Genomic DNA, 27,449 nt, shown 5'->3' with positions numbered 1-27,449 from the left:
ACTCCACTCCTTCACACTCGCCACAGATACAGTTGGTACCAGATAGGTTGCCAGACAGAGACTCGTGCGGCCATAAGCGTCCTGCGTGTTAATATTGGCTCCCATCTTCAACAGCAGCTTCACTGTGTCCACTTGACGTCCAGAAACCGCATGCATTAAGGGTGTACATCCTGGAATGAGACATTTCAACAGCTTTTACAAATGTTTGACTTGTGAAATTTATGAGTCGACTTTATTTGCCTGTTCATTTATTATGCTCTTTGCAGATGAACTACCCTCAACACAAATTCAGCTGTTGAGCTGAAGAGAGATGATGATTGTTGCTGCATTTATATTAGGTTGGCCAAAAGTTTTTTTGTTTATTTTTCATAAGCTGTCTCTTGTAGTGTTTACTTGTCTCTAACTTCATTCTAAACAATTTTGTTTGGTTGTACTGTGATAGCTGTCACATCAGCATGCATTAAAAAAAATTATCAAAATTGGTGAATTTTTGTAGCTATTTTAATATTGAATGGAAGGAAAAAGCAACATTTTTGGCGTATTATGCTTTATTATTTCAAGAAAGATAAAAGCACAACTGAAACTCAGAAGATTTGTGCAGTGTATGGGAAAGGTGCTGTGACTGATTAAACATGTCAAAAGTGTTTTGTGAAGTTTCATGCTGGAGATTTCTTGCTGGACAATGTTCCACAATTGGGTAGACCAGTTGAAGCTGATAATGATCAAATCAAGACATTAACCGAGAACGATCAACATTATACCACACAGAAGGTAGCTGATATATCAAAATATCCAAATCAAGTATGGAAAACCATTTGTACCTGCTTGGTTATGTTAATCACCTTGATGTTTGGATTCCACATAAGTTAAGCAAAAAAACACTTTGACCATATTTCTGCATGTGATTCTCTACTTAAATGTAACTAAAACATTTTGTTTTTGAAACAAATTGTGATGGGTAATGACAAGTGGATTCTGTACAATAATGTGGGAACATAGATTGTGGGGCAAGTGAAATTAACTACCACCAACCACACCACAGGCCAGTCTTCATCCAAAGAAGGTGACATGTATATGGTGGGATAGGAAGGACGTCCTCCATTAATGAGCTCCTGGAAAACCAAACAATTAATTCCAACAATTGCTCCCAGGGCTTCCCTGGTGGCTCAGATGGTAAAGCGTCTGCCTGCAATGCAGGAGATCTGGGTTTGGTCCCTGGGTCGGGAAGATCCCCTGGAGAAGGAAATGGCAATCCACTCCAGTACTCTTGCCTGGAAAATTCCATAGACTGAGGAGCCTGATAGGCTACAGTCCACGGGGTTGCAAAGAGTTGGACACGACTGAGTGACTTCACCTTCACTTTCTATTGCTCTCAAATAGACTGACTGAAAACAGCACTAGATGAAAAGTGTCTGGAATTAGTCAGCAGAAAATACATAAGAGTTTTTACTTAAAAACTGAAGGAACTTTTTAGCCAGCCCAATATAAATTATCCATTTTTAGACCCTATTAAATCTTTTGTAATCTTGCTGTAATTGCTTGATTAAAACATTTTGTGCAGATGATAAAGTTTGTTTATTACCGCCTTGGGAATCAGTATAATTTGGGACATAACAGGCAGGGTTAAGCCCGAGTTGGTTTGAGCAATGCAGAATCTGGAAGTATCTTTAGAAAGCAATGCTGACTAGGCAGACAGGTACAGCACACACTTATTGGAGGTTATTAGTTGGGAAATAGATGTGGAAACAGTGGCAACAGTGTCAGACTTTATTTTTTGGGGCTCTAAAATCACTGCAGACGGTGATTGCAGCCATGAAACTAAAAGACACTTACTCCTTAGAAGGAAAGCTATGACCAATCTAGAGAGCATATTAAAAAGCAGAGGCATTACTTTGCCAACAAAGGTCTGTCTGGTCAAGGCTATGGTTTTTCCAGTGGTCATGTATGGATGTGAGAGTTGGACTGTGAAGAAAGCTGAGTGCTGAAAAGTTGATGCTTTTGAACTGTGGTGTTGGCGAAGACTCCTGAGAGTCCTTTGGACTGCAAGGAGATCCAACCAGTCCATCCTCAAGGAGATCAGTCCTGGGTGTTCATTGGAAGGACTGATGCTGAAGCTGAAACTCCAATACTTTGGCCACCTGATGTGAAGAGTTGACTCATTGGAAAAGACCCTGATGCTGGGAGGGATTGGGGGTAGGAGGAGAAGGGGACGACAGAGGATGAGATGGCCGGATGGCATCACCGACTCAATGGACATGAGTTTGAGTAAACTCCAGGAGTTGGTGATGGACAGGGAGGCCAGGCGTGCTGCGATTCATGGGGTTGCAAAGAGTCATACACGACTGAGCGACTGAACTGAACTGAACTGAGTGATACAAAATCACTGCAGCCATGAAATTAAAAGATGCTTGCTCCTTGGAAGAAAAGTTATGACCAACCTGGACAGCATATTGAAAAGCAGAGACATTACTTCCCCAACGAAGTTCCATCTAGTCAAAGACATGGTTTTTCCATTAGTCATGTATGGATGTGAGAGCTGGACTATAAAGAAAGCTGAGCACCGAAGAATTGATGCCTTTGAACTGTGGTGTTGGAGAAGACTCTTGAGAGTCCCTTGGACTGCAAGGAGATCCAACCAGTCTATCCTCAAGGAGATCAGTCCTGGGTGTTCATTGGAAGGACTAATGTTGAAGCTAAAACTCCAGTACTTTGGCCACTGATGGGAAGAACTGACTCATTTGAGAAGACTCTGATGCTGGGTTGAGGGCAGGAGGAGAAGGGGATGACAGAAGATGAGATGGTTGGATGGCATCATTGACTCAACGGACATGAATCTGAGTAAGCTCCAGGAGTTGGTGATGGACAGGGAAGCCTGGCGTGCTGCAGTCCATGGGGACACAACTGAGCAACTGAACTGAATTCTCCCCTACTTCAGTCTTCTTTTTCAAAATTGTTTTAACTCTCCTAGTTTATTTGCTTTCTATATAAATTTTAGATAATCTTGTCTATAGCCACAAAATATATCTTACTTGAGTTTGATAGAAATTGCATTAAACTTGTATATGAATTTGGGGAGCATTTCATGTTTACTATATTGAATCTTCTAATCCGTGAACATGATCTCTCCATTTATTTTAGATCTTTGATTTCTTTCATCAGCATTTTATAGTTTAGAGTATGTAAGTCTTGAATGTATTTTGTTTTATTCACACCTAAATAGTTTTTGTCGAGTGATTTTACTTGGTATTGTGGTTTTAATGTTGATGTCCATGTGTTCATTTCTAGTATATATCAATAGAAATAAATTTGGTTTTGTATATTGATCTTGTATCCTGGGACCTTGCTCAACTCATTAGTTGGAGTTTTTGATAGGTTTTTTTTTTAGGATTTTTCTATGTAGACAATCAAGTTGTGCAAAAAAAGGAACAGTTTTCTTTTTCAATATGTATGCTTTTTATTTCTTTTCTTGCTTTTTTGTACTGGCTAGAACTCCCAGGACTATGTTGAATATGAGAAAGAATGAACTTTTTTGCTTTGTTGCCCATCTCAGGGGCAAAGCATTCAGTCTTTCACCAGTAAGTAAAATGTTAGTGCTAGGGTATTTTGCAGATATTATCTATCAAATTGAGGAAGATCCCCTCCACTCCTATCTTCCTGAGAGTTTTTAATAATAAGTGTGTGCTAAATTTTGTCAAATGCTTTTTCTGCATCAACTGATATGATCATGTGGGTTTTCTTCTTAGCTGGTTAAAATGATACATTGCTTAATTTTTCAAGTTTTTTTTTTTTTTTAAGGTTTATTTAGTTTTGACTGTGCTGGGTCTTCATTGCTGTGTGGGCTTTTCTCCGGTTGTGGCAAGAGGTGGCTCTTCTCTAGGTGGCATGCACTGGCTTCTCATTGCAGTGGCTTCTCTTGTTACTGCTCTAGAGCACAAAGTCAATAGTTGTGGTGCATGGGTTTAGTTGTTCCACAGCATGTGGGATCTTCTTGGACCAGAGATCAAACCCATGTCTCCTGCACTGTCAGGCAGATTCTTTACTACTGAGCCACCAGGAAAGCCTCGATTTTCAAGTGTTGAAATGGACTTCCATTCCTAGAACAAGCCACATTTGGTCAGGATATATAATTCTTTTTTATATATTACTGAATTCTGTTTGCTTGTTTTTAAAATTTTTTATTTACTTTTTATTTTTTGGCTGCACCTCACGGCATGCAGAATCTTAGTTTCCCAATCAGAGATTGAACTTGTGCCCCCTGCATTGGAAGTGTTGAGTCTTAACTACTAGACCATCAGAGAAGTCCCTATTTGCTGATATTTTGCTAAGGATATCCATCTATATCTGTATTCATGTGGAGTATTGGTCTATAGGTTTATTTTTTATATCATCTTTGTCATATGTTGATATCAGTGTAATATTAGTTTCATAATCATAACTCAGAAAAGTTTCCTCCTCTTCTGGAAGAGATTATGTACAGTTGGTATTAATTTTATTTAAAAGTTTCTCGAAGTCCCCAGTCAAATCATCTAGGCCTGATGATGTCTTTTTCTGGGAATTTTAAAATTAACAATTTGAGTTCCTTTATAGTTATAGAACTATTCAAATAATGTCCTATTGGGTGAACTGTGGTCATTTATCTTTTTTGAGGAATTGCTCCATTTCATCTAAATAGTCAAATTATGTGTGTAGAGATGTTTGCTATATTTTCTATTATCCTTTAAATGTCTGCAGGGTTATTGCTGATAGTGATAACTTGGATCTCTTTCATTTTCTTTTTTGTCCTTATTGGTAGAGGTTTATAAGCTTTATTGACCTTTTCAAAGAATTAGTTTCTTGGTTCATTGATTTTCTCTATTTTCTCTCATTTTAAACTTCTAACCCCAAAGCAGATGTACAAGTAATTCTTCTTTAAAAAACAAACAAATGAAAAAACTACCATGGATAAATTAGGGAGCAACCACACACTTTACAAAACATTTTATTGTCATGACAAGGGAATTCCAAGCTCCTCTTAAGACAAGTCAACTGGTTAAAAATGATTAATTACTTCCCAGAAATACTAGGATAGAGAAACCAATGATAAATTCTTTGTTATAGTTCCATAAGTCCTTGAGGCTGCCACCTCCTCCTCTCCTCCTCCTCCTCCTTTTTGTTTTTCTTCTCTTCCTCTTTCTTCTTTTTCTTAGTCTTCCTCTTCATTTTTTAACCCTTTTTTTCTTTCAGTTGTTCAGATTGTCTCACTGCTATTGTTCTCTTTTCAATTTCATTGATCCTTTACTCTGCTTCCTCATTCTGCTGCTGAGCTTAGTCATTGAGTTTTTAATTGAAATTATTGTATTTTTCAGTTTTAAAATTTTCCATTTGATTCTTCTGTATATCTGTTATTTCTTTGCTGAGCCTTTCTATTTTTTGTTTGTTTGAAGCATACTTGTAATTGCTCACTGAAGCATTTTTCCATGGTTACTTGAAAATCTTTGCTAGATAATTCTAACATCTGTCATCTCACTGTTGGCATCTATTGATTGTTTTTTTTTATTCAGTTTGAGGTCTTATTGATACTTGGTATGTCAAGTAATTTTCTTTGAAACTTGGACATTTGGAGTATTGCATTATGAGTTGCCTAAGTCTTGCTTAAATCCTCTATTTAAGCTGTTTTTTTTTTTTTTTCCTGATACTGCTCCAAAGGGGAAATGAAGGGGAGACACCACCTCAGTACTGCCAGGTAAGATTAGAAGTCTAGGTCCCTTACTTAGCCTTCATTGACATTTAAGGGAGAAGACTCTTCATTACTGGGTGGTGGTGAGAGTCCTAATTCTGAAGAAGGAATCCCCTGACACTACCTCAGTGGTGGCAATGCGGGGACTTCGTTACCAGGTGAAGGTAGAGGTGCAGGCTCCCAACTTGGTCTTTGCTAGAATGAATGGGGTTGAGGTTGTGGTTTGTTGTTGTTGTTGTTTTGGTGGGATTGTTTGGTGGAGTAGACTTATTATTGTCTAAAAGTTTTCTGTCTTGCTATGTGACCCCTTTCTTGGTTCTTTGACTAGAGATCAGGCGTTTGTTGGGGGCTTTTTTGCTCTCTGTCTGCTGACATTTCTACATTGTCAGCTTCTTCAGTTCTAAGTCTGGGAAATTTGGGGCAAAAAGGAAGCCCAGAAAACTCACCACTATGTCATTCCTTGGATCTCAAGGTCCTAGCTAGTCTGTCAATTTCTCTCTACCCTCCAGAGTGTTCTTATGTTTATGCTATATACAATAATCAGGATTTTTAGTTGTATTTAGCAGAAGGAATTTAAAAAAAGGGTCCTACTTCTGCCCCATCTTCCCAGAAGCAGAAGTCCTTGCTCTCTGGCTTTAATAATCACACTTTCTCTAACATCCACTGCTGCCAAAAATAGACTCTTCTTTTCATACACTTCTTCTAAGGTCATCTACTTTGCCTATCTACTTTTGTCACTCATACAAAGAAGTTGAAAACAAACCCAAACTGAACAGCTTTATGAGAAGAGGTGATAGAAAAGAGTTTGAAGATTTGTGTCCATGACTCTCATTAAATGGTATTCCTTGACCTTTCAGTATCAAAGTAGCCTTTCAAATATCATTTAACATTGCTCACCTCTGGAGGCCATTTCTGAAAGGACAGATCAGGACATTCTGCAGGATCCAAAATGCATAAATAGCTCACCTTCACTGTCACAGCATTCTAGGATGGAAGGGTCTTCCCGAATCACAGCAGTCAGAGCACCGACATCTCCGTTAGATGCTGCCTGATAAACCATGGTCAGGTCAACTTCTTCAGATGAATCACCTTCATGAATCAAACAGAGACAAACTTAGTGTGTGCAGAGAATTCACTGAAAGAGTAACAACACCCGGAGGGTCACCCACACAAGTGATTCATGAAAATCTCTCTTGTGAATCTAGACAGAAGGCTGAGTCATACTGATCACACACAACTTCACTACTTCTGAAGAAAGGTGGGCCCCGGTGGGCTGCCTTGTAACGTCATCATATATTGGGAAGGAGCTTGAGGGAGTAGATGTCCTCTGAGATTTAATGATTCTCTCCAAGCATTCAGACTACTTGAAACCAATGAGAACAGATTGGAAAGTGCAGCCTTTATCTTGGCTCTGGGTCTCCCTTTTTGATCGAAATATGTTACTTTCCCTTTCAGTGACTCAGTTTACCCACCTTGAAGGAGATAATGTGCTCCTTATTCTCTGCCCTTTCCTCTTGCTCTGAATCCTGAGGGCTAACATTACCGAGCACATCATCCAGGCCTCCTGGCCCTCAGTGTCCATGGGACGCAATGGCAAAAGAGTGGTGAGGAGAAGAGGAGGAGAAAGAGATGGGGCATTTCCTCTTGCCTTCCTCTAGTACAGAGTCTAGCAGCAGCTGCTTCCCTTTCAGCAGGAGGGTCCTTTCCCCAGAACCAGACCTCACTGGGCTCCCTGTGGTAACAAACATTGTCCTTTCAATCCTGCCTCATCTCTGCATGCAGTCCCTTCGCAAAAGCCCTTCATTTGAACCATCTGGGGTTTCATGACACGGTGAATCCAAAAGAAACAGAGCTATATGACACAAACATAGGGAACAAATGTACAGACAGCAATGGGGAAAGGGGGTGGAGGATGGATAGGGAGATTGAGATTCACATGTATACACTATTGATGCTATGTATAAAATGGATAACTCATGAGAACCGACGGTATAGCACAGGGAACTGTACTCAGTGCTCTGTGGTGACCTAAACGGGAAGGGAATCCAAAAAAGAGGGGATATATGTATACATATAGCTGATTTACTCTGCTGTGAAACTTACACAACATTGTAAAGCAACTGTATTCCAATAAAAAATTTTTAATTAACAGAAACAGAGCTATATGCAACTCCTTTGAAATTGATGTGTGCTCAGTTGCTCAGTTGTGTCCCATTCTTTGTGGTCCCATGGACTGTAGCCCGTCAGGCTCCTCTGTCCAGGGAATTTTCCAGGCAAGAATACTAGAGTAGGTTGTCACTTCGTCCTCCAAAGAATCTTCCTGATTCAGGGACTGAACCTCATCTCTTGCATCCCCTGAGCTAGCAGGCAGGTTCTTTACCACTGGTGCCACCTGGGAAGCTTCTTAGCCACTTGGATTATACCTTTTTGCATGTTTGAACCAACTAATAGTATCGCCAAAAGTGACAAGAGAACTGTGGGTCAAGGGACCCCAGGGGAGCAATGGAAGGGCTGGGAGAGAAATTTTGTTTATGAGGACACCTCTTGTGAAGTGCTGTGCCGAGGGCCCCTACTTAATATCTCCCACATGTGGCCATGGTTCAGGGAAAATATACGTGTATAAGAAAAGTTGTGTTTTTCTACTAATGTGGACGTTATGCTAGAGACACTTTACAGTTCTAATGGATCTTTAGTTGGCAGTGGTCCTAACCCTTTGGCTGGGTTTCCTTGTCCCATTAGTTCTGGGAAGTCACTAATGACTTTATAACCAGCTGACCTGTTCCAGGAGAAACTTGTCACTGAAAATGATTCACTTGCGACAACAAACTGCCTTGCGAGTGAGTAGCTGTTCCCTAATCTAACCATGGTAGGTTTGTTACTGCAGGAGCTGCTTTCAAAGCCAACTCACGTGTGCATTTGACTGAAGCCTGGGAGTGAGTGGTGACAGATGTGAAAGGCAAGTGCCTCTTCTGTGTAAGTGTAAGGACTCTGGAGCTGCAACAGTGGGGTTCAATTCCTGGTTGGTACTAACCAGCTGTGTAAATTTGGGCCAGTTACACTCTCTGAGTCTTAGTTTCCTTGTCTTCAAGATGGAGATGATGATGATAATAACCATGTACCTCATAAGGTTGCTGTGAGGAATAAATGAGTTAATATTTAACACTATTTGCTCTTAGAACAGGGCATAGTGTGTTGTAAATGCTGTATATACTCGGCTACTACTACTGTTACCACTTTTTCTTGAGAGTGTGCATGTTTCAAGAATATTTGGAATCTGGGGGATGTAAAGAAAAAGGTCTTTCTGATGATGGCTAGATGAAGGATGCATAGATTGCATACAGCATTCACTGTCTACTAGAAGCCCTCCCAGGAGCACGGACATTGTGTGAGGATCGTTCATTATATCTCTGGACACAAGAAACAGGGCCAAGACTTAAGCATAAAGATGGGTCTGGTGTCAGGTTGTATGACTTGATACTGAAGATGCTGGAGATGTCACTTCAAACGGAAGGTCATGGTGGGCTGAGGTACATGGTGTTCATAACCTGTTTACATCACATGTATAAATGTGATACATAAATGTGTACTCATCACTGAGTGCAATAAAATCTGTAAGGCACATTCATCACACTGTTACGTAACACACGGCTGAGAGAAACAAGGAATGCATTGCTTGATAGAATAGAATTCCAAATAATTTACCAGAAGGATTCTAACAACATGGTATTTAATAGAGATAAGCTAAAGGTAATATCTTTCAGTTCATAAAATATTCGGTTAAACTAACTGAATGGTGGTTGAACCTGTTTGGTGGTTCAGATGGTAAAGAGTCAGCCTTCAATTTGGGAGACCCAGGTTTGATCCATGGGTCGGGAAGATCCCCTGGAGGAGGAAATGGCAACCCGCTTCAGTATTCTTGCCTGGAAAATCCCAAGGATGGAGGAGCCTAGTAGGCTACAGTCCATGGGGCTGCAAAGAGTCTGACACTACTGAGTGACTAATACTTTCACTTTCATTTTGAGCCTGTAGTTTTGTTTTCTTTTAAAACTATTTATTTATTTGTTTATTTTTGGCTGCTCTGGGTCTTCACTGCTGTGCGAGGGCTTTCTCTAGTTGCAGAGAGCAGAGGCTACTCTCTAGTTGCAGTGCGCGGGCTTCTCATTGCAGTGGATGCTCTTGTTGTAGAGCACGGGCTCTAGTCATGCAGGTTTCAGTTAGTTGCTGCATGGGGGCTCAGCATTTGCAGCTGTGGGTTCTAGAGTGCAGGTTCAGTAATTGTGGCACATGGGCCCAGTTGTCCCAAAGCATGTGGTATCTTCCCAGACAGGGGAACAAATCCGTGTTTCCTGTATTCCAAGGGGGATTCTTAACCAGTAGACTGCAAGGGAAGCCCGAACTTCTAGTTTTTGTTCCTCAACATCCCCTTACCCTGCTGGTGACCTCAAATTTATTATTCTCTATGGACTATCTCCTCTCCTCTTTCAGTCCATGGAGTTGACTCGTTCCTGCTCAGGGCTGGCACATGTGACTAGAACTAAGCCAATCAACACCAGCACTATCCTGGCCACAGTGATTGGTTCAGGGATGTACCCCAATCAGAGCCCATGAAAGCCTGTGACAGTTTGGATATTTTGGGATTGCTGGGAGCAAGTTTTGTTCTACCACCCCTGAAGCCACGAGTTATGGGGGACATCTCATAGGCGGAGGGCCTAAGAATGAAGACAAGAGAAGAAGAGCAGAGCTGGGCTAAGAGAAGAAAATAATTGAGACCTGGTGATGTTGTTTAAATCCCCAAATCAAGCCATATCTTAAGCCAGCACCATTTTGGGAACATTTACATGAACCAATACATTTCTTGTTTTTGCTTAAGCTTTTTGCACAGATTTCATGTATTTGTTTTTCTTCTTAATCACTGAAAGAGTTTTAACTGACAAAAGGTTTTTAGTAGTGGTACATTAGAAAAGCACATAGACTTTATTTGGGCAGTTAACGCCATGGGAATTAACAACTAGTAGGTCTCTGGCTGTAGTAATAATAGTCTAGTAACAAAAGTTTAGGTGATAATAGGTTTTTTCCTTTTTTTCATTGTGCTGAGTCTTACTTGTAGCACTCGTAATCTTTGTTGCTGCATGCAGGACCTTTTCTGTGGCATGTGAGACCTAGTTCTTGGACTAGGGATCAAACCCGGGCCCCCTGCTTTGGGAGCGCAGAGTCTTAACCACTGGACCACCAGGGAAGTCTTGGCTTTTCTCTCTTAACTAATTGGTCATTTTCATGCCAAGGTTTATGGCCCATGGACTAAATGGGTTATAGGTAGGTAGCTGAAGGATATTCAGAGGAAAGTGACCTGAGGATGACTGGACTTTATGTAATAGGGTGAACAGCGGAAGGAGATGGCTGTGAGATTCTTCTGTGAGGCCATATTGGTTGCCTTCATTTATTTGAAGAGTTTTTTCAAGTAAAAAAAATTGTGGTAAATATTTATAACATAAAGTTTGCATTTTAACCATTTTTAAGTGTAGAGTTCAGCAGCATGATGTGTATCACCAGTATCCATCTCCACAGTTCTTTTCATCTTTCAAAACTCAAATTCTGTATCCATTAGACAAAAACTTCCCACTCCTCCCTCCACTCCTCCCTCCCCTTCGTCTCCTGGAAACCATTCCACTTTCTGTCTCTATGAACTTAACCACTCTAGATATCTCATTTAAGTGGAATCAACATTATCTGTCCTTTTGTTACTGGCTTATTTCACTTAACAGAATGTCCTGGAGATTCACTCACATTGTAGCCTGTCTCAGAATTTCCTTCTTTTTAAAGGCTGAAGAAAAAATAAAATAAAATAAAATAAAGGCTGAAGAATCTGTTGTATGTATGTAACACGTTTTGTTTATTCATTCATCTATTGGCGGGCACTTGAGTTGTTTCCACCTTTTGGCTATTGTGAATAATGCTGCTGCAAACATTGGCATATAAGTAATTTTTTCAGATTCTGCTTTCAATTCTTTCAAGTATATACTTAGCGGTGAAATTGCAGGATTACATGATAATTCTATTTTCAATTTTTTTTAAGGACACACCATACTGTTTTCCAATGTGGCTCCAACAGTTTATATTCTTACCAACAGTGCTCAAAGGTTCCAATTTCCCATGTCTTTACCAACACTTGTTATTTCCTGTTTTTTGCTTCTTGTGTTTGTTTTAATAATAGCTAGCCTGATGGGTGTGAAGTAATGTCTTGTGGTTTTGATTTGCATTTCCTTATGATTAGTGATGCTGAACATCTTTTCTTTTTTTTCCGGTTTTTTGGTGTTTGTATATCTTCTCTGGAGTAATATCTAAGTCCTTTGTCCATTTTTAATTGGTTTTTCTTTTTTTCTATTCAGTTGTAGAAATTCTCTTTTATATTCTTGATATTAACTCTTTATCAGATATATAATTTGTATACATTTTTTCCTATTGTGTGGGTTGCCTTACCACTCTGTTGACAGTGTCTTGATATACAAAAGCATTTAACTTTGATTAGTTCAAATTGTCTGTCTTTCATTGTCTATGCTTTTGTTATTACATCTGAGAAATTCAATTCATTTTCATTCATTTCAAATTCAATATCATTTTCCTTCTACATTCTCTTCTAAGAGTTTTATAGTTTTAGGTCTCATGTTAAGGTCTTTTATCCATTTCAAATTATTTGTTGTAGATGGTGTTAAGGTAAGGGTCTGACTTTATCATTTTGCGCTTGTCTGTCCAGTTGTTCCTGAATTATTTGTTGAAAAGGCAATTCTTCCCTCCATTGAATGGTCTTGGCACCCTTGGTGACTCCTAAGTTTATCATACATGTATGAGATTATTTCTAGACTCAGTTCTAGAAATAAGTTCTAGACAGATCTGTCTGTCTGTCTCCATGCCAGTACTATACTGTTTTGATTGCTGCAGCTTTACAGTATGGTTTGAAATCAGGAGGTGTGAGACCTCCAACTTTGCTCTTCTTTTGTAAGTTTTTTTTTTTTTTTTTTTTTCCATTTTGGTCATTTGGGGTCCTTTGAAATTCCACATGAATTTTAGGATGGATTTTTATATTTCTACAAAAACATCATCAGGATTTGGTTAGGGACTGCATCAAATCTGTAAATACCTGGGTAGTATTGATATCTTAACAACATTGTCTTTTAATTCATGAAACACAAGACATGTTTCCATTTATTGGTGTCTACTTTCTTTCAACAGTGTTTTATACTTTTCAATGTGTAAGTCTTTTGCCTTCTTGATTTTATTCCTAAGTGTTTTATTCTTTTTGATGCTACTATAAACAGAATTATTTTTCAAAGAGCTTTTAGGCAGAGAAGTTTATGATTAAACTTTCCTGTGAAATTCCAGCAGTTAGATATAGCAATGGTGAAAATGACAGAAGGGTATTTTAATTGTCAGAGCACTGTAAAAATACCTCAAGAGGTAGTATGAACTTCTGTTGTTAAAGATGTCTGTCTTGGCTAGGTGGTCACCAAGGGGGTGTGTTTCAGAAGGAATTCAGACACAGAGAGAAGCACAAGGTATGGGGAAGGAAACACGTGTGCAGCAAAACAGAATGTATTTCAGAGTTTCTTCTAGCCCTGAGATACTATGTATGTGTGCTTAGTCATGTCCAACTCTTATGACCTCACGTACTATAGCCCACCAGGCTTCTCTGTCCATGAGATATTTTAGGCAAGAATACTGGAGTAGGTTGCCATTTCCTCTTCCAAGGGATCTTCCCAACCCAGGGATTGAAACTGTGCCTCCTGAATCTCCTGCTTGGCAGGTGGATTCTTTACCACTGGGTCATAAGATACTATACTAAATTACAAAATGATTAGGAAATAGGAAAGGAACGAACTTCCATGGAACTTGTGTAGAAACAGTCAATTTAAATTGCAGTCAATGCAAATAATTATGCCTAAACCTGAGATAGTACAAAGAATTTCAGTAGAAATGAGGAAGGGTGATATAGAAATAGCAAGTATGAGAAGAACAACTGATGGTCCCGATGGAATCTAAAATAGAAGCAAGAAAAATTCTTTTCTATCAGAAGTCACAAAGCCATTTAAGATATGCAGAAGATCTACATAAACAAACAATACATAAATTCTTCCTTCTCTCCTTCCTTCTTTCTTTATCCTCTTGTTATCTACTATCTATTCTTTTGTCTGTTTATCTATCAATCAGCTATTTATCATCTATTTATCTTTCTTTCCATTTAATTTTAGAGGAGGAGAATGGTTTGAATGGCTTTTTGTCTCTCCAACTGTCTTGAGAGTTAAACAGATAGACTTATATATGGCTGCATAAAGAAAAATTCTATAATTCACAGAGGGAAAGAGACTGAAATAGAGAAAATGGAAAATAGACATTAAAGAATAGAAAGAAAGAAGTATGTGAATAGATGTGGTTTAGTCGCTAAGTTGTGTCTGACTCTTGTGACCCCATGGACTGTAGCCCAACAAGTTCCTCTGTCCATAGGATTTTCCAGGCAGGAATACTGGAGTAGCTGCCATTTCCTTCCCCAGGGGTTCTTCCTGACCTAGGGATTAAACCCGGGTCTCCTGTGCTGCAGGCAGATTCTTTACCAACTGAGCTACCATGAACAGATGTAGATTGTATTTTTACAAAAAATTATCTGTATGTATGTATATAAATGACAAAATATAAGACAAGAAGAATATGCATCAAAACATCAATAGAGATAATTTCTTACATATTATTCAGTACTTTCTACATTTTACCAATTCTCCACAATGAATTTATATATGTTGTTGTTGTTGTTTAGTTGCTAAGTCGTGTCTAACTCTTTTGAGATCCCCATGGACTGTAGCCCTCCAGTCTCCCCTGTCTGTGGGATTTTTCAGGCAAGAATACTGGATTGGGTTGCCATTTCCTTCTCCAGTGGATCTTCCTGAGCTGGGGATCAAACCCATCTCTTGAATTGGCAGGCATTGGCAGGTTGACTCTTTACCCCAAAGACACCTGGGAAGCCCTTAGATATTTTTAATAATCATCAAAATAAACCAAATTTTAAATGATGAGAAAGGAGAGTCTTACTAGCTTTACATTAATGTGTTACTACTAGAAAGGTAGACACAGCTTGAGTGACTGCCTGAGTGAGAAAACAAGTCCTTGATGTTTGACAAAGTGCTGAGAAAGGAAAGACATACATGTATTTTAAAAATTCCAACCTTTATAAATACCCTAGTAAATTTTTTAAAAAACAGGAACATATTTTAAATTTTATTAATTTTTACTTAAAAATTAAAAGGGTAGATTTTTAAAAAATCATCTATTTCCCTCAATTTTCATGGTTAAAAACCTTTTAACAGTTTTTTGCATGTGTCATAAATTATCTACCTAATTTCAAGGGCCCAGCTTTTTCATAGTAGGATTGTAGACATATGACAGTCTGCTAGAAATGTTTTGGATTAGAGGGAAAAAACAAAAAATCAAAGCTTCTCAGATTTTACACAAATGTGGGTTCCTCCACATAAAGACTCTGTCCCTGGATTCTTGTGGACTTCTTGGAAAAGTCCTTGATGGCATCAGCTACTGAACCTACTTTGTTGGAATTATCCTGAGGTCAGCTTGGCATTTGTTCTTAAACTGAGACCATTTTATGGAACAACAAGGTCAATGTAAAGACAGATCAGGTACTTCAGTTTCAAGTGTCCAGACCAGAGGGCGCTGGGAGGATTTCTTGGGTTCATTCTATTCTGAGGATCCTTGGATGGCTAAACCCAGCCTAGAGTCACCAGGGAAGTCAGGCTTCATTTTAGGCAACTATAGGATTCCACAGTTATTTCTTAGATTGTTTTTTAGAGTGGAATTGATTGCACCTGAAGAACTGAGAGTTATTCATTCATCCATTTACTTAACATCTACCCTAGGTTAGTGAAATTGCAGTACAGGCTGTAGAGTCTCTGCTACTAAGGAAGTAGGAGGAAGACAAGCTCCAATGCGAAAAGGAGTGTGTCATTTATGACTGAGATACACCAGGGATATTATGGCAGGACCGAGAAGAAACGATTTGAACGAATGGTTTCCTGGGCCTTCTCCTAGTCCAGACCCATCTATCCTCCTGGAGGATTATCCTAGGTGCTTTGGGGACAGTAGAGAAATTGCTTTTTGGGGGGCTGCCTGGAATGATCTGTCCATAAAGTGGTGAGGCCTTTCCACTTTTAGGGACGGCGTCAGGCCTTCATTGCGCCCCAGTGGCTCCATGTAACAATATTGCCACCCACTGGTGATAAGAGTCTCTCTGGGCCTTGACCTGGGCTCTGAGCCAGAATGGTGCCACTTGGGAATACTCTGGCCATGCAGGAACACGTTTAAGGTCACTGATACTGTTGCTGGCATTGAAATCAAATGAGTTTCATGTGACTCATCTTATACATCATGTGATACACAGCAGACATATATGGAAGCGATATAGAAAAATAGTAAGAGCCCAGCCTCCAGATTTTTAATTCTAGCACTGCCAGTTTCCTGCTAGCTGTATGATCTCGGACGAGTTATTTAACTTCTTTATTCCCATTCTTCACTTGTCAAATGGGTGACAGCAGTATTTACTTCACAGGGCTGTTTTGGGAGCTAAATGGGTTCATCCAGATAAAGAACAATACCTGGCACAAAGTATTCAAAGTATGTCAACGATCATATGCTATCACTATTACTACTTTAAAAAGTATGTATTTACTTATTTGACGGTGGTGGGTCTTTGTTGCTGTGCAGGCTTTCTCTGGCTGCAGGGAGCAGGGGCTTTCTCTAGTTGTGGTACATGTGTTTCTCATTGCTGTGGCTTCTCTTGTTGCCAACCACGGGCTCTAGGGTGTGTGGGTTCAGTAGTTGTGATGCATAGGCTTAGTTGCCCTACAGCACATGGGATCCTCCCATACCAGGGATCGAACTCATGTCTCCTGCATTAGCAAGCGAATTCTTCATCACTGAGCCACCAAGGAAGCACTCACTATTGCTACTTTGATAGGGATGGGAACCTCTGTCTTCTTTCCCCATAATGAGACCCTCAGTCTTGCTCAGCAGACTGTAGAGAATTTTGTGAGCTGAAACATTTTGCTGTTTTGCCTGTTTTCTCCTTTAGTCCCTCAGGGTGTATTGGCTGAGGTTTTAAGAGTGTTTTATAAAGTGCCAGTCATATGGGAGTACAAAAAAAGAGTTTCTTTCTAACATTTTAAAGAGAAAAATAGCTCCAAGCTTTCTGCATGTACCAGCTGAGAAAAGATATTCAAAGCAACCTTCTTGCCGTGGGAGTGGAAAAGAAGGGATTTCATTCTGTGGGAAGGAAGTCTTGCAACAATATTATTTCAAGGGTAAATATCTGGCCACAATCAGACCTTTCTTCATAACCAAACTCGTGATGCAACACATGTTGTAAATCTCAAAATCACTGTATTTCTCTGGGTGATTCCTCTGACCTGTGAATTCCATTCCACAGTTAGCATCTCTACTGAACATGGGGTGGGGGGTAGTGCTGGGAAATGGAATTTGCTGTTCTAAGAAGCATGTTTGTGTGAACTTCAGTAATGATGAATATCTAGAAAGCATTTTCATAGAGGGAAATTTCATTTTAATAATGTGCTTAATTGCTCCAATCGTGTCCGACTCTTTGCAACTCCGTGGAATGTAGCCTGCCAAGCCGCTCTGCCCATGGGGTTCTCCAGGCAAAACTATGGAGTGGGTTGCCATTTCCTTCTCCAGGGGAATCTTCCCAACTCAAGGATTGAACTTGGGTCTCTTATGTCTCTTGCTTTGGCAGGCAAGATCTCTACCACTAGCACCACCTGGGAAGACCCCATTTTAATAATACTAGTTCTTAAAAAGATCTCAATTTTTAATACATAGGACCTTTTAGTATATGTGCAATGAATGAATTGATTGATTGGTATAGTTTTCATGTTCAGTGGGCTTTCTCACCCATTGGAGCCTTGTGGAAATCTCACTGATGTCAACAATGTTATGTCAAGAAGTTCTTTGGTAAGTAGGCAAGTATAAATCTTAAATGACTTTTATGAAGGATTGTGTTAGCCTAGCTGGTTTTTGGAAACTGAAGAGTAATCCACATGTTACTTTGACCACTGTTCCTTCAGTCTTCTTCACTTTCATCTGGATTGAATGTATGACACCACTCACCTCTCTTACTTTCCAGAAATGGGAGATGTTCATGTCAGGAACTTGCCATTTTAACTTGGGACTTTGAAAGGTGAGGAATAGGTGAAGGAGCAGAGTTTGTTCAGTTTGGGGAAGAGAAGACTCAGTTGGACAAGACAGCTGTTTTCAAACATCGGAAAAGCTAGAGGAGAGTTTAGATTTGTTTTCTGCAGATCCAGTGAAAGTTGATCCACTCACTGAGTTGTGTCTGACTCTTCGTGACCCCATGAACTGTAGCCCACCAGGTTCCTCTGTCCATGAACTTCTCCAGGCAAGAATACTGGTGGATAGCCACTCCCTTCTCCAGGGGATCTTCTTGATCCAGGGATCGAATCTGGGTCTCTGGCATTGCAGGTGGATTCTTTAACAATTGAGCCACCATGGAAGCTCAGAGAGCAGAGCTAGTTATGGTGGATAGAAATGAGCAAAATTAAGACTTTGAATGACTAGAGCTGTCCATAATTGGAAAGGATTATCTTGTGCTCCATGTGTTCCTTCTCACTACCCATGTCTAAGGAGGTTCTTATCAAGCATATCTTGGGATGCTCTTGAGGAGATGTCTGTATGACTAGAAGGTTGACCTCTAAGGTTCCCTCTGTGATTGAGATTCTACGTGTCTTTCTCACATCAGTGTAGAACCAAATAATGAATCACTTACTCTTGATGGACAATGACAGTTGGGCTGAAAAGGGTTTGGAGAAGTGGGTCTTCCTTGGGTCCTTTAAAAGGCATCCTTCTAGTGGCCCTCCACTGTGGTCACTTGTAAAATTGCCCCAAGAGCCTTGATAGCCTGAAAATATTTTAAGAAAACAAATGCAGTTTGGGTGGTTGGTCCAAGTGTTAGAGATTGAATCAATCTCTTTCTGTAGTCCTTGAGATTCCATGGCTCCTAAAGCCCTGGTACAGTTCCCTTCTGTCATCTGGGCTTCTGTGGCCGTCTTCGTTGTCTTGACTCTGTTTTCTCCCTCTTCATGATAATCTCATGGATTCCTGAATGTAGTTGAAATGGAATCAGGAATCACTTCTTACTATATTGGGCTTGTCGCTTTATAAAAGGTACAGAATAAAACCCAGACTGGTGAATAATCACCCTACATGTGACCTCACTAGAATATTGTCAGTATGGCTTTCCTATTATTGCAGAAAAAATTATCTTGAACATTAGATATTAGAAGTAGATAGAGAGTGTTGGATACATTGAGTCTGTGTTTGTGGGTTAGTCACTCAGTTGTGTCTGACTCTTTGTGACCCCATGAATTCTAGCCTGCCAGGCTCCTCTGTCCATGGAATTCTCCAGGCAAGAATACTGAAGTGGGTTGCCATGCCCTTCTCCAATATTGTATATATTGATAAATTGATTTAATTAGCATATTCTTTTCCAATTGACAAATTGAAGAGAAGTAGATATAGGGAATGAAGTCTCATCCTTCCCAATCCTTGGAAATAGAATTAGGAAAAGGAGTCTTCTGCTCTTTTAAATAATTGTATAAAGCATATCACTAATATTTCAAGTAGAGTTGAAGTAAATAGCTTTCTTCAGCTCTCATATATTACGGGTATATGGTTACCTAAGGCTGATTCAAACTGTATCATCTAGCTGTGAGTATGTAACGTTGTGAAGTCTAAAAAAACTGACAACACAGCAAAGGAAATCATAAACAAAACAAAAACACAACCTATGGAATGGGAGAAAATATTTGCAAATGATGCAACTGGCAAGAGTTTAATTTCCAAAATATACAACAGTTCACACAACTCAACAACAAAACAATAAAAAAGGGACCAGATCAAGAGTAATATTAAAAGCATCTAGTGACTGTCTTGTCAGGTCCCATATCAGACTGGAGGCAGGCCTAACAGCTGAAAAAGGGTTGATAACTTTTTAAGCTGCTGTATGGTGGCTTGTGTGTATTTCTAGGGAATGGTTAATATAATCTCTATTGATCTGAGGATATAGAGATACATTAATGTTGTAACACTCAGTGACTAATAGCATAGTGCCAGGGTTACATTTTACAAAAAAAAAGAGATCATCCTGATTTTTTATTTGATGTTTTCTCTTTTTTAAACATTTAATGTGTGCTCAGTTGCTCGCTCAGACGTGTCTGACTGTTTGCGGCCCCATGGATTGTAGCCCACCAGACTTCTCTGCTCATGGAATTTTCCAGGCAAGAATGCTGGAGTGGGGTGCCATTTCCCATTTTAGGGGATTGTCCTGACCTAGGGATTGAATCTGTGTCTCTGGTGTTAACTGCGTTGGCTGGCAGAGTTTTTTTTGTTTTTGTTTTTTACCACTAGTGCTACCTAGGAAGCCCAAACATTTAATTACTGGATCATAAATATTTTCCCATGCCATAAGGTAAGATTTGAAAATGTTATTTATAAAATGTGGCACAAAATTCCATTGACTGGACTTAACACTATTGATTTAATCATTCTCTCAATGTTGAATACTTAAATTCTTTCACTTTTGGATGGAATTATTAATTCTGTGGCTATTCCAAATAATACTATAACATTCTTGCACATATGTCTTTCTGTGAATCTTTGATTATTTGCTTTGGACACATTCCTAGACATGAACTTATGAAGCAATGAATTTTTGACTCTGTCAAATTGCCCTCCTGAAAGGTTGACCCACCCTCCCCAAGCCAGACCTGACAGCAAACATTTCACTTCATTCTTTTTTACTATTTATTTATTTAACTGCACCAGGTCTTCATTTCTGTTCATGTGCTTTATCTAGTTGTGGAGAACATGGGCTACTCTCTAGTTGCAGTGTGCGGGCTTTTCATTACTGTGGCTTCTCTTTCGCAGAGCACAGGCTCTAGGGCCTGGGCTTCAGTGGTTGCTGCCCGTGGGCTCAGTAGTTTCAGCACTCGTGCTTAGTGGCCCGGCAATATGTGGGATCTTTCTGGACCAGGGATTGAAACAGTGTCCTCTGCATTGCAAGATTCTTAACCTCTGGACCACCAGGGAAGCCCTCACCTCATTCTTAATGACACTGCATTACTGTTTTTTGTCTTTTTTTCAATGCTGGTGTGGAAGAAGGAAATGAGCATATTATTTCCAAAGGTCATTTCTTTTATTGTTCCTGAGAGAGAAGTTTTTCATATATTTATGGCTATTTCATGAATTAGTCATAGGTGTCCTTTATATATTATTTTAAGGCATTTGTCTTTATCTGATTGATTTGAAAAAGCTCTGTTTACAGTCAGGACATTAACTCTTCATCTGTTATCTAGGCTGCAGTTACTTTTCTCTGTTTGCCACTTAAGCCCTCAATTTGTTTTGTTGGGTTTTGAAAACTACATTTTCAAAACCTATGGATATTGCATTTATGGTTCATTGTTTTTATGATTAGAAAGGTCATAACCCACGGAACCTTATACTTAAGTGTTAACATTCAGTTGTGTCCGACTCTTTGCGACCCCATGGACGATACAGTCCATGGAATTCTCTAGGCCAGAATACTGGAGTGGGTAGCCTTTCCCTTCTCCAGGGGATCTCCCCAACCCAGGGATCGAGCCCAGGTATCCCACATTGCAGGTGGATTCTTTACCAGCTGAGCCACAAGGGAAGCCCAAGAAAACTGGAGTGGGTAACATATCCCTTATTCACTGGATCTTCCTGACCCAGGAATGGACCTGGGGTCTCCTGCATTGCAGGTGGAGTCTATACCAACTGAACTATTAGGGATGCCTTCTGTTAACATTTAACTATGATTCATATGAAATCTTTTTTTTAATCCTCAAGTTTTTTTTTTAAGTTTTAAAAAATTTATTTATTTTTACATATGTAACTTTTAAACTATTTTTGTGTGCCATAATTACCCTTTTCCCCCAACATCAGATAATTCTCCTCTTCCTCACTTGTTTGTAAGGGCAACCTTACATATAGTTAACACATAGTTAACACCTTGGAGGAGGCGCCTCCTACAGCCCACTCATTGGAACTGAAGCCTGGAAGGCAGGGACCCAAGAACCATTTGCAGTGGTACATGCATGAATGTGGAAAAGTGGCCAAAGTGCACCTCACTCACACTCCACAGTCTTGTCGTCTGCCTACAGTCAAGGTTCTTAGCTGGTTTTGTGTTTCCTGTATGGTTTTGAGTTCTAGAATTTTTGCTAGCCTATTTGAAGGAATTAAACTCAGAACAATCTTAACGTTAGCAAAAACATTGATACAATCACTTTCATGGCACAACAACGTCCCCCAGCAACTATGAAAGCATCCACTGTTATTCTCCTGTCCCCAAGGGGTCTCTGTCACTGTCTGAATAGCAATCATAATGATGGTCAATGATTACACCATGCTTATTATTACCAGGCACTGTGTTAAGCCTTTTGTAGAAATCGACTCATTTAATGCTTTGTGGCCCAGCTGCATGGGTCACCTGCAATGCAAGAGACCTGGGTTTGATCCCTAGGTTGGGAAGATCCCCTGGAGAAGGGAAAGGCTACCCATTTCAGTATTCTGACCTAGAGAATTCCATGGACTGTATAGTCAGTGGGGGTAGCAAAGAGTCAGACACAACTGAGAGATTTTCACTTTCACTTATGAGAACGATTCCCATTTTATGGATGAGGAAACTGAGGCATCAAGCAGGAAAGTAACTTGCCCAAAGTCCCACAGGTAGTAGTGAGTAGTGAAGCTCAGATAAGCCTGCAGACTGTCAGGCCTTAGACTGGATCCTCTGACCAATGTGCACTATTGTCTGTCACTGCCTGTTGACTCAGGAGGCAAAGCCTTCATGTGTTTCAGTGAACTCATGACCTTTCTTGGTGCTAGACAATATTCCACATGTCATTCTCTCTTACTCACAGCAGCCTATACCAAACTGTTCACAAGCTGTGTAGCTCAGCAATCTTCTTGACAGGCATTATTGTGCTGGAGTTTATACTTATTTGTAGCAAAAATTAAATTTTACATGTTAATTGAAAATTGGTAATACATCTACAAAGAGCTGCTTCTACACTCGAGAGAGAGAGAATTAACATTAGTGATAATAGCATAAAGACTCTAAAATGAGGATTAGTGAATTATTTTAAAACATTAAGATAAATGTCAAGTGACCAAGGAACAAATAACTTTCATACTGAAGCTCAGAAAGAGAGTGAAATTTTTCTAATTTATTTTCTAAGGCTAACATACACTGCTCAAGACACATGCATACAGGTTCCTATGTGGACCCAATTTGTAAACTCTGAATTCTAGGGTTTAAATTAAATTCTGTCAGATTAGATTCAGTTGGATGTTTAAAGAATAATACACCATGACTGGACAGAGTTTATTCTAGAATATAGATGTTTTCATTTTTCCAGCGCCTATTAATAAGATATATCACATCAGTAGAACAAAGGGGAAATATAGGATTACATAAATAAAGAATAGAAAGGCATTTAATAAAATTTTTTTTGCATTTAATAAAATTAATCTCTTCTTTAAAACTGCTTAACAACTAGGAATAAAAGATTTCATTCTCAATATAATTAACTACATCTATTTCTAACCAATTACAAACATCACACCTAATGGTGAAACAATAGAGAAAGAAAGAAGACAAGCTTTATCTAATGCAGTAATGTTGTTGTTTAGTTTCTCAGTTGTGTCTGATTCTTTTGTGACCCCCATGGACAATAGGTTGCCAAGCTCCCCTGTCCATGAGACTTCCCAGGCAAAAATACTGGAGTGGTTGCCATTTCCTTCTCCAGGGATCAAACTCGCATCTCCTGTATTGGCAGGTGGATTCTTTACCACTGAGCCACCTGGAAAACTCAGTAATATATGAAACAAAAAGAAATGAGATGACAGTCATAATGAAAGAACAAAATTATCAGAATTTAATCAAGGCTAACTTTTAAAGATGACTCATGTTCCGTGCACTGTCCTAACAGCTTCCTTTGAATTAAGTTATTATTTGTTTCAACAATTTTATGATGTAGGTAGTATCTTTACCCCTGTTAACAGATGAGGGAACTGAAGCAGAAGAAATTTAATAATTTCCCCAAAGTTGTACCACTACTAAATGTCAGAGCAGGATTTGAAACCAGTTAATCTGGTTTCATCATGTTTAGAATTAATGTTAGCTAGATTTAAAAATAAATAAGAAACTAAATAGTTCTTCTATATTAAATATGAGGAAACTAACTCCTTTCATTGAAAATAACTCATTAAAATGAAAATATAAAATGCCCATTAATAAATATTCAGAATCTAAATAAGGAAAACTACAGAACTAAGAAAAGAGTTGGATTCATGAAGATACATGCCATGTTTCCAGACAGGAGATCTAAATAGCATAACCAATTTTAATTTTTACACAGATTCATTTTTAAGTTTGATGTCATTTCAATAAAAGTTCCAACAGTTTTTTGCAGGGGGCAGGTGCAGAAAAATGATATTAACTTTCATTTGTGAAAACAAATGGATAACATTGTGTTTTAAAGAAGGGAAAAAAGAATATACTTAAGTATTTGCTTACCTATGCACAGAATCTCTCTGTCAGAATGCATAAGGAACTGCTTACAATGTTTTGCTTCCAGTAGGGCATCTGGATGGCTGGAGGGGTTGGTGTGAGGGGAGATTTTTCATATGTTGTTTTATACCTTGAAATTATGTGAATGTATTATTATACCAAAAGAAGAAACAAACAAAAAGAGGAACCCCCACCCCTGACCAAATTGTAAAAAAAAAAAAAAAAAAATTTTTTTGGAAAAAAGTATTGAGGGAGGATTCCTCTATCAAATAATAAAATGTTATGAAACTGTAATAGTTTAAAAAATAAGATTATACTTTAAGACTAGATCAGTCCTTAGAACAACATAGAAAGTCTAGAAACCTGCCTGTCACCAGCATGGAAAGTAGAAGCTCACACATAGACTGGCTTGTAAGCAATGGAATGAGTTATGTCTAAAAGGCAAGTCTTAGACTGAGAAGATAGAAACCCAGAAAAAGAGGAAAGGGAAAGTAGAAGTACTCCAAGACCTGTGAGCTTTCCTGGTGAATTATTTTCCTTTTGATGTGGTTTTCCTGCTAGGCAAATTCTGCCTTTTCCAATTTCCAAGTAAAAACGGGTGCTATCAAAAATAGACTCTTAGACCAACGGAATAGAATACAAAGCCCAGAAATAAACCCACACACTTTCAGTCAGTTAATCCATGACAAAAGAGGAAAGAATATACATTGGAGAAAAGACAGTCTTTTCAATAAGTGGTGCTGGGAAAACTGGACAGATACATGTAAAATAATGAAACTGGAACTTTCTCTAATACCATATACAAAAAACAAACAAATAAAAAAACCTTCAAAGTGAATAAAAGATCTAAATGTAAGACAGGATACTATGAAGTTTCTGGCAGAAAATATAGGCAGAACACTCTTTGCATAAATCATAGCAATAATTTTTTGGGTCTGTCTCATAAAGTAAAGGAAATAAGAGCAAAAGTTAAACAAATGGGACCTAATTAAGCTTAAAAGCTTCTGCACAGCAAAGGAAACCATCAACAAAGTGAAGACAACCTACTGAATGGGAGAAAATATTTGAAAATGATGTGACTGATGAGGGATTAGTACCCAGCATGTATAAACATGTACAACAGTTCATACAATTCAACATTAAAAAAAAACTGGTTTAAAAAAATGGGCTGAAGAACTGAATAGACATTTTTCCAAAGAAGAAATGCAGATGGCCAACATGTACATGAAAAGATGCTGAAGGTTTCTATAATTCTGGGCCAGGATTAAAGTAAGCCATCAGCCATGCCAGGATGATTTTTCAGAGCCACTTTGGCTTGTTCTGGTCCATCTCTGGTCCTCACCATCATCCCACTTTGCTTCTTTGACCAATGTTGCCAAGGCCACTTCAGTTAGTACTAATGCATTCTCTGATCCTAAATATGAACATAGGGACCCAATTACCAACATGTTATTGGAATTAGGAACATAGTCATTGGACAATAAGCAGAAAAGAAGAAGGAATGATAATAAAAATGATAATCACCATTCTCTCCCGTCCAAAAGGAGTAAGAGAAACTCTATCTTCCAGGAGTCTCAGGATGCAATGAAAAACAAAAGGAAGGCCAACTAAGAGGAAGCAAAGTGTGTGCATCTTCAAGCAGTGACAATAATAGGAGCAGCAGTGTTAATTCTCCGGACAGAATAATTGGTCCAGAAAACAGCTTAAACCAGATCATTGTTGAACCTAACATGAGTACCCCTCAGTCCTTATATGAGATGTATGCATTATGCCAAGGTCATTACTCCCACATCAACCAGATCTTAAGGAAGGCACACTTCAACAGCCTATCGCAGTGAGGACAATCTCCAACATAATGAACTAGGTGCTCCTTATTTCAGACTAAAATTTGTTTATAAAAGCAATTGCACGTATACACTCATGAAAGAAAAGATACTCAGTATCATCAGAGAAATCCAAACCAAAACCACAATGAGGTATCACCTCACACTCATCAGAATGGCTATCATCAAAAAACACACAAGTAACAAATGTTGTCAAGGATGTAGAGAAAAGGGAACCCTCCTACATTGTTTGAGGGAATGTAAATTGGTGCAGCCACTGTGGAAAACAATACAGAGATTTCTCAAAAAACTAAAAACAGAGCTATATGATCCAGGAATCCCACTCCTGAGTTTATATTCAAATATAACAAAAACACTAATTCAAAAAGATACATGTACTGAAATATTCATAGCAGCATTATTTACAATTGCGAAGACCTGAAAGCAACCTAAGTGTCCATCAACAGATGAATGAATAAAAAGATGTGGTGTATATATTCAATGGAATACTACTCAGCCACAAAAAGGAATGAAATTTTGCCATTTGTAGCAACATGGATGGACTTGGAGGGCATTAGGCTAAATGAAATAAGTCAGACAGAGAAAGACAAATACTGTATGATATCATTTATATGTGGAATTTAAAAGACACAACAAACTAGTGAATATAGTGAAAAAGAAGCAGACTCATAGATACAGAGAGCAAACTCGTGGTTACCAGTGTGAGGGAGGAGAGATAGGGGAGTAGGAGGTACAAGCTATTATATATATGATAGGCTCAAGGATGTATTATATAATATGGAGAATATTGCCAGTATTTTGCAATAATTGTGTGTTAGCTGCTCAGTCACGTCCGACTCTTTGTGACCCCCTGGACTGTAGCCCATCAGGCTCCTCTGCTCATGGAATTCTCCAGGCAAGAAGATTGGAGTGGGTAGCCATTCCCTTCTCCAGCAGATCTTCTTGACTCAGGGTTTGAACACAGGTCTCCTACATTGCAGGCAGATTCTTTACTGTCTGAGCCACCATGGAAATTAACATTTAAAATTGTATAAAAATTAAAAAATGATTTTTAAAAATGAGTGCTATGCTATGAATTCATTATAGAGGGGAAGATTACTTGACAGATGGATGTTCTCTTGACCAGGGAAGACCGGTTGTCCATGTGACCTTAGGTAGATCATTTATAATAATCACTAATGTTTGCTAAGTGATTACTCTGAACCAGGCATGGTTCCAAGTA

At 38.9% G+C, this 27,449-nt stretch overlaps 1 protein-coding gene and 1 pseudogene across 1 annotated transcript in view; one reads left to right on the top strand and one right to left on the bottom strand.

Annotated features, from left to right (window-relative positions):
• The window catches only part of ANKRD55 (ankyrin repeat domain 55), a 102,683-nt gene that overhangs the window by 64,679 nt on the left and 10,555 nt on the right, over positions 1-27,449 (bottom strand). Inside the window, exons 2-3 of the mRNA XM_061129774.1 lie at positions 6,683-6,805; positions 40-170 (exon numbers count right to left, since the gene is read on the bottom strand). Of these exons, the coding sequence (XP_060985757.1) occupies positions 40-170; positions 6,683-6,805 (254 nt within the window). The remainder of the gene's footprint in view (positions 1-39; positions 171-6,682; positions 6,806-27,449) is intronic.
• On the top strand, positions 9,437-26,239 carry LOC133046720 (protein FAM104A-like; annotated as a pseudogene).

The sequence above is a fragment of the Dama dama genome, chromosome 25, assembly GCF_033118175.1.
Source record: "Dama dama isolate Ldn47 chromosome 25, ASM3311817v1, whole genome shotgun sequence".
Taxonomy (NCBI): domain Eukaryota; kingdom Metazoa; phylum Chordata; class Mammalia; order Artiodactyla; family Cervidae; genus Dama; species Dama dama.
The sequence above is the reverse complement of the archived record's forward strand: the minus strand, read 5'-3'. Positions and strand labels throughout refer to the sequence as shown.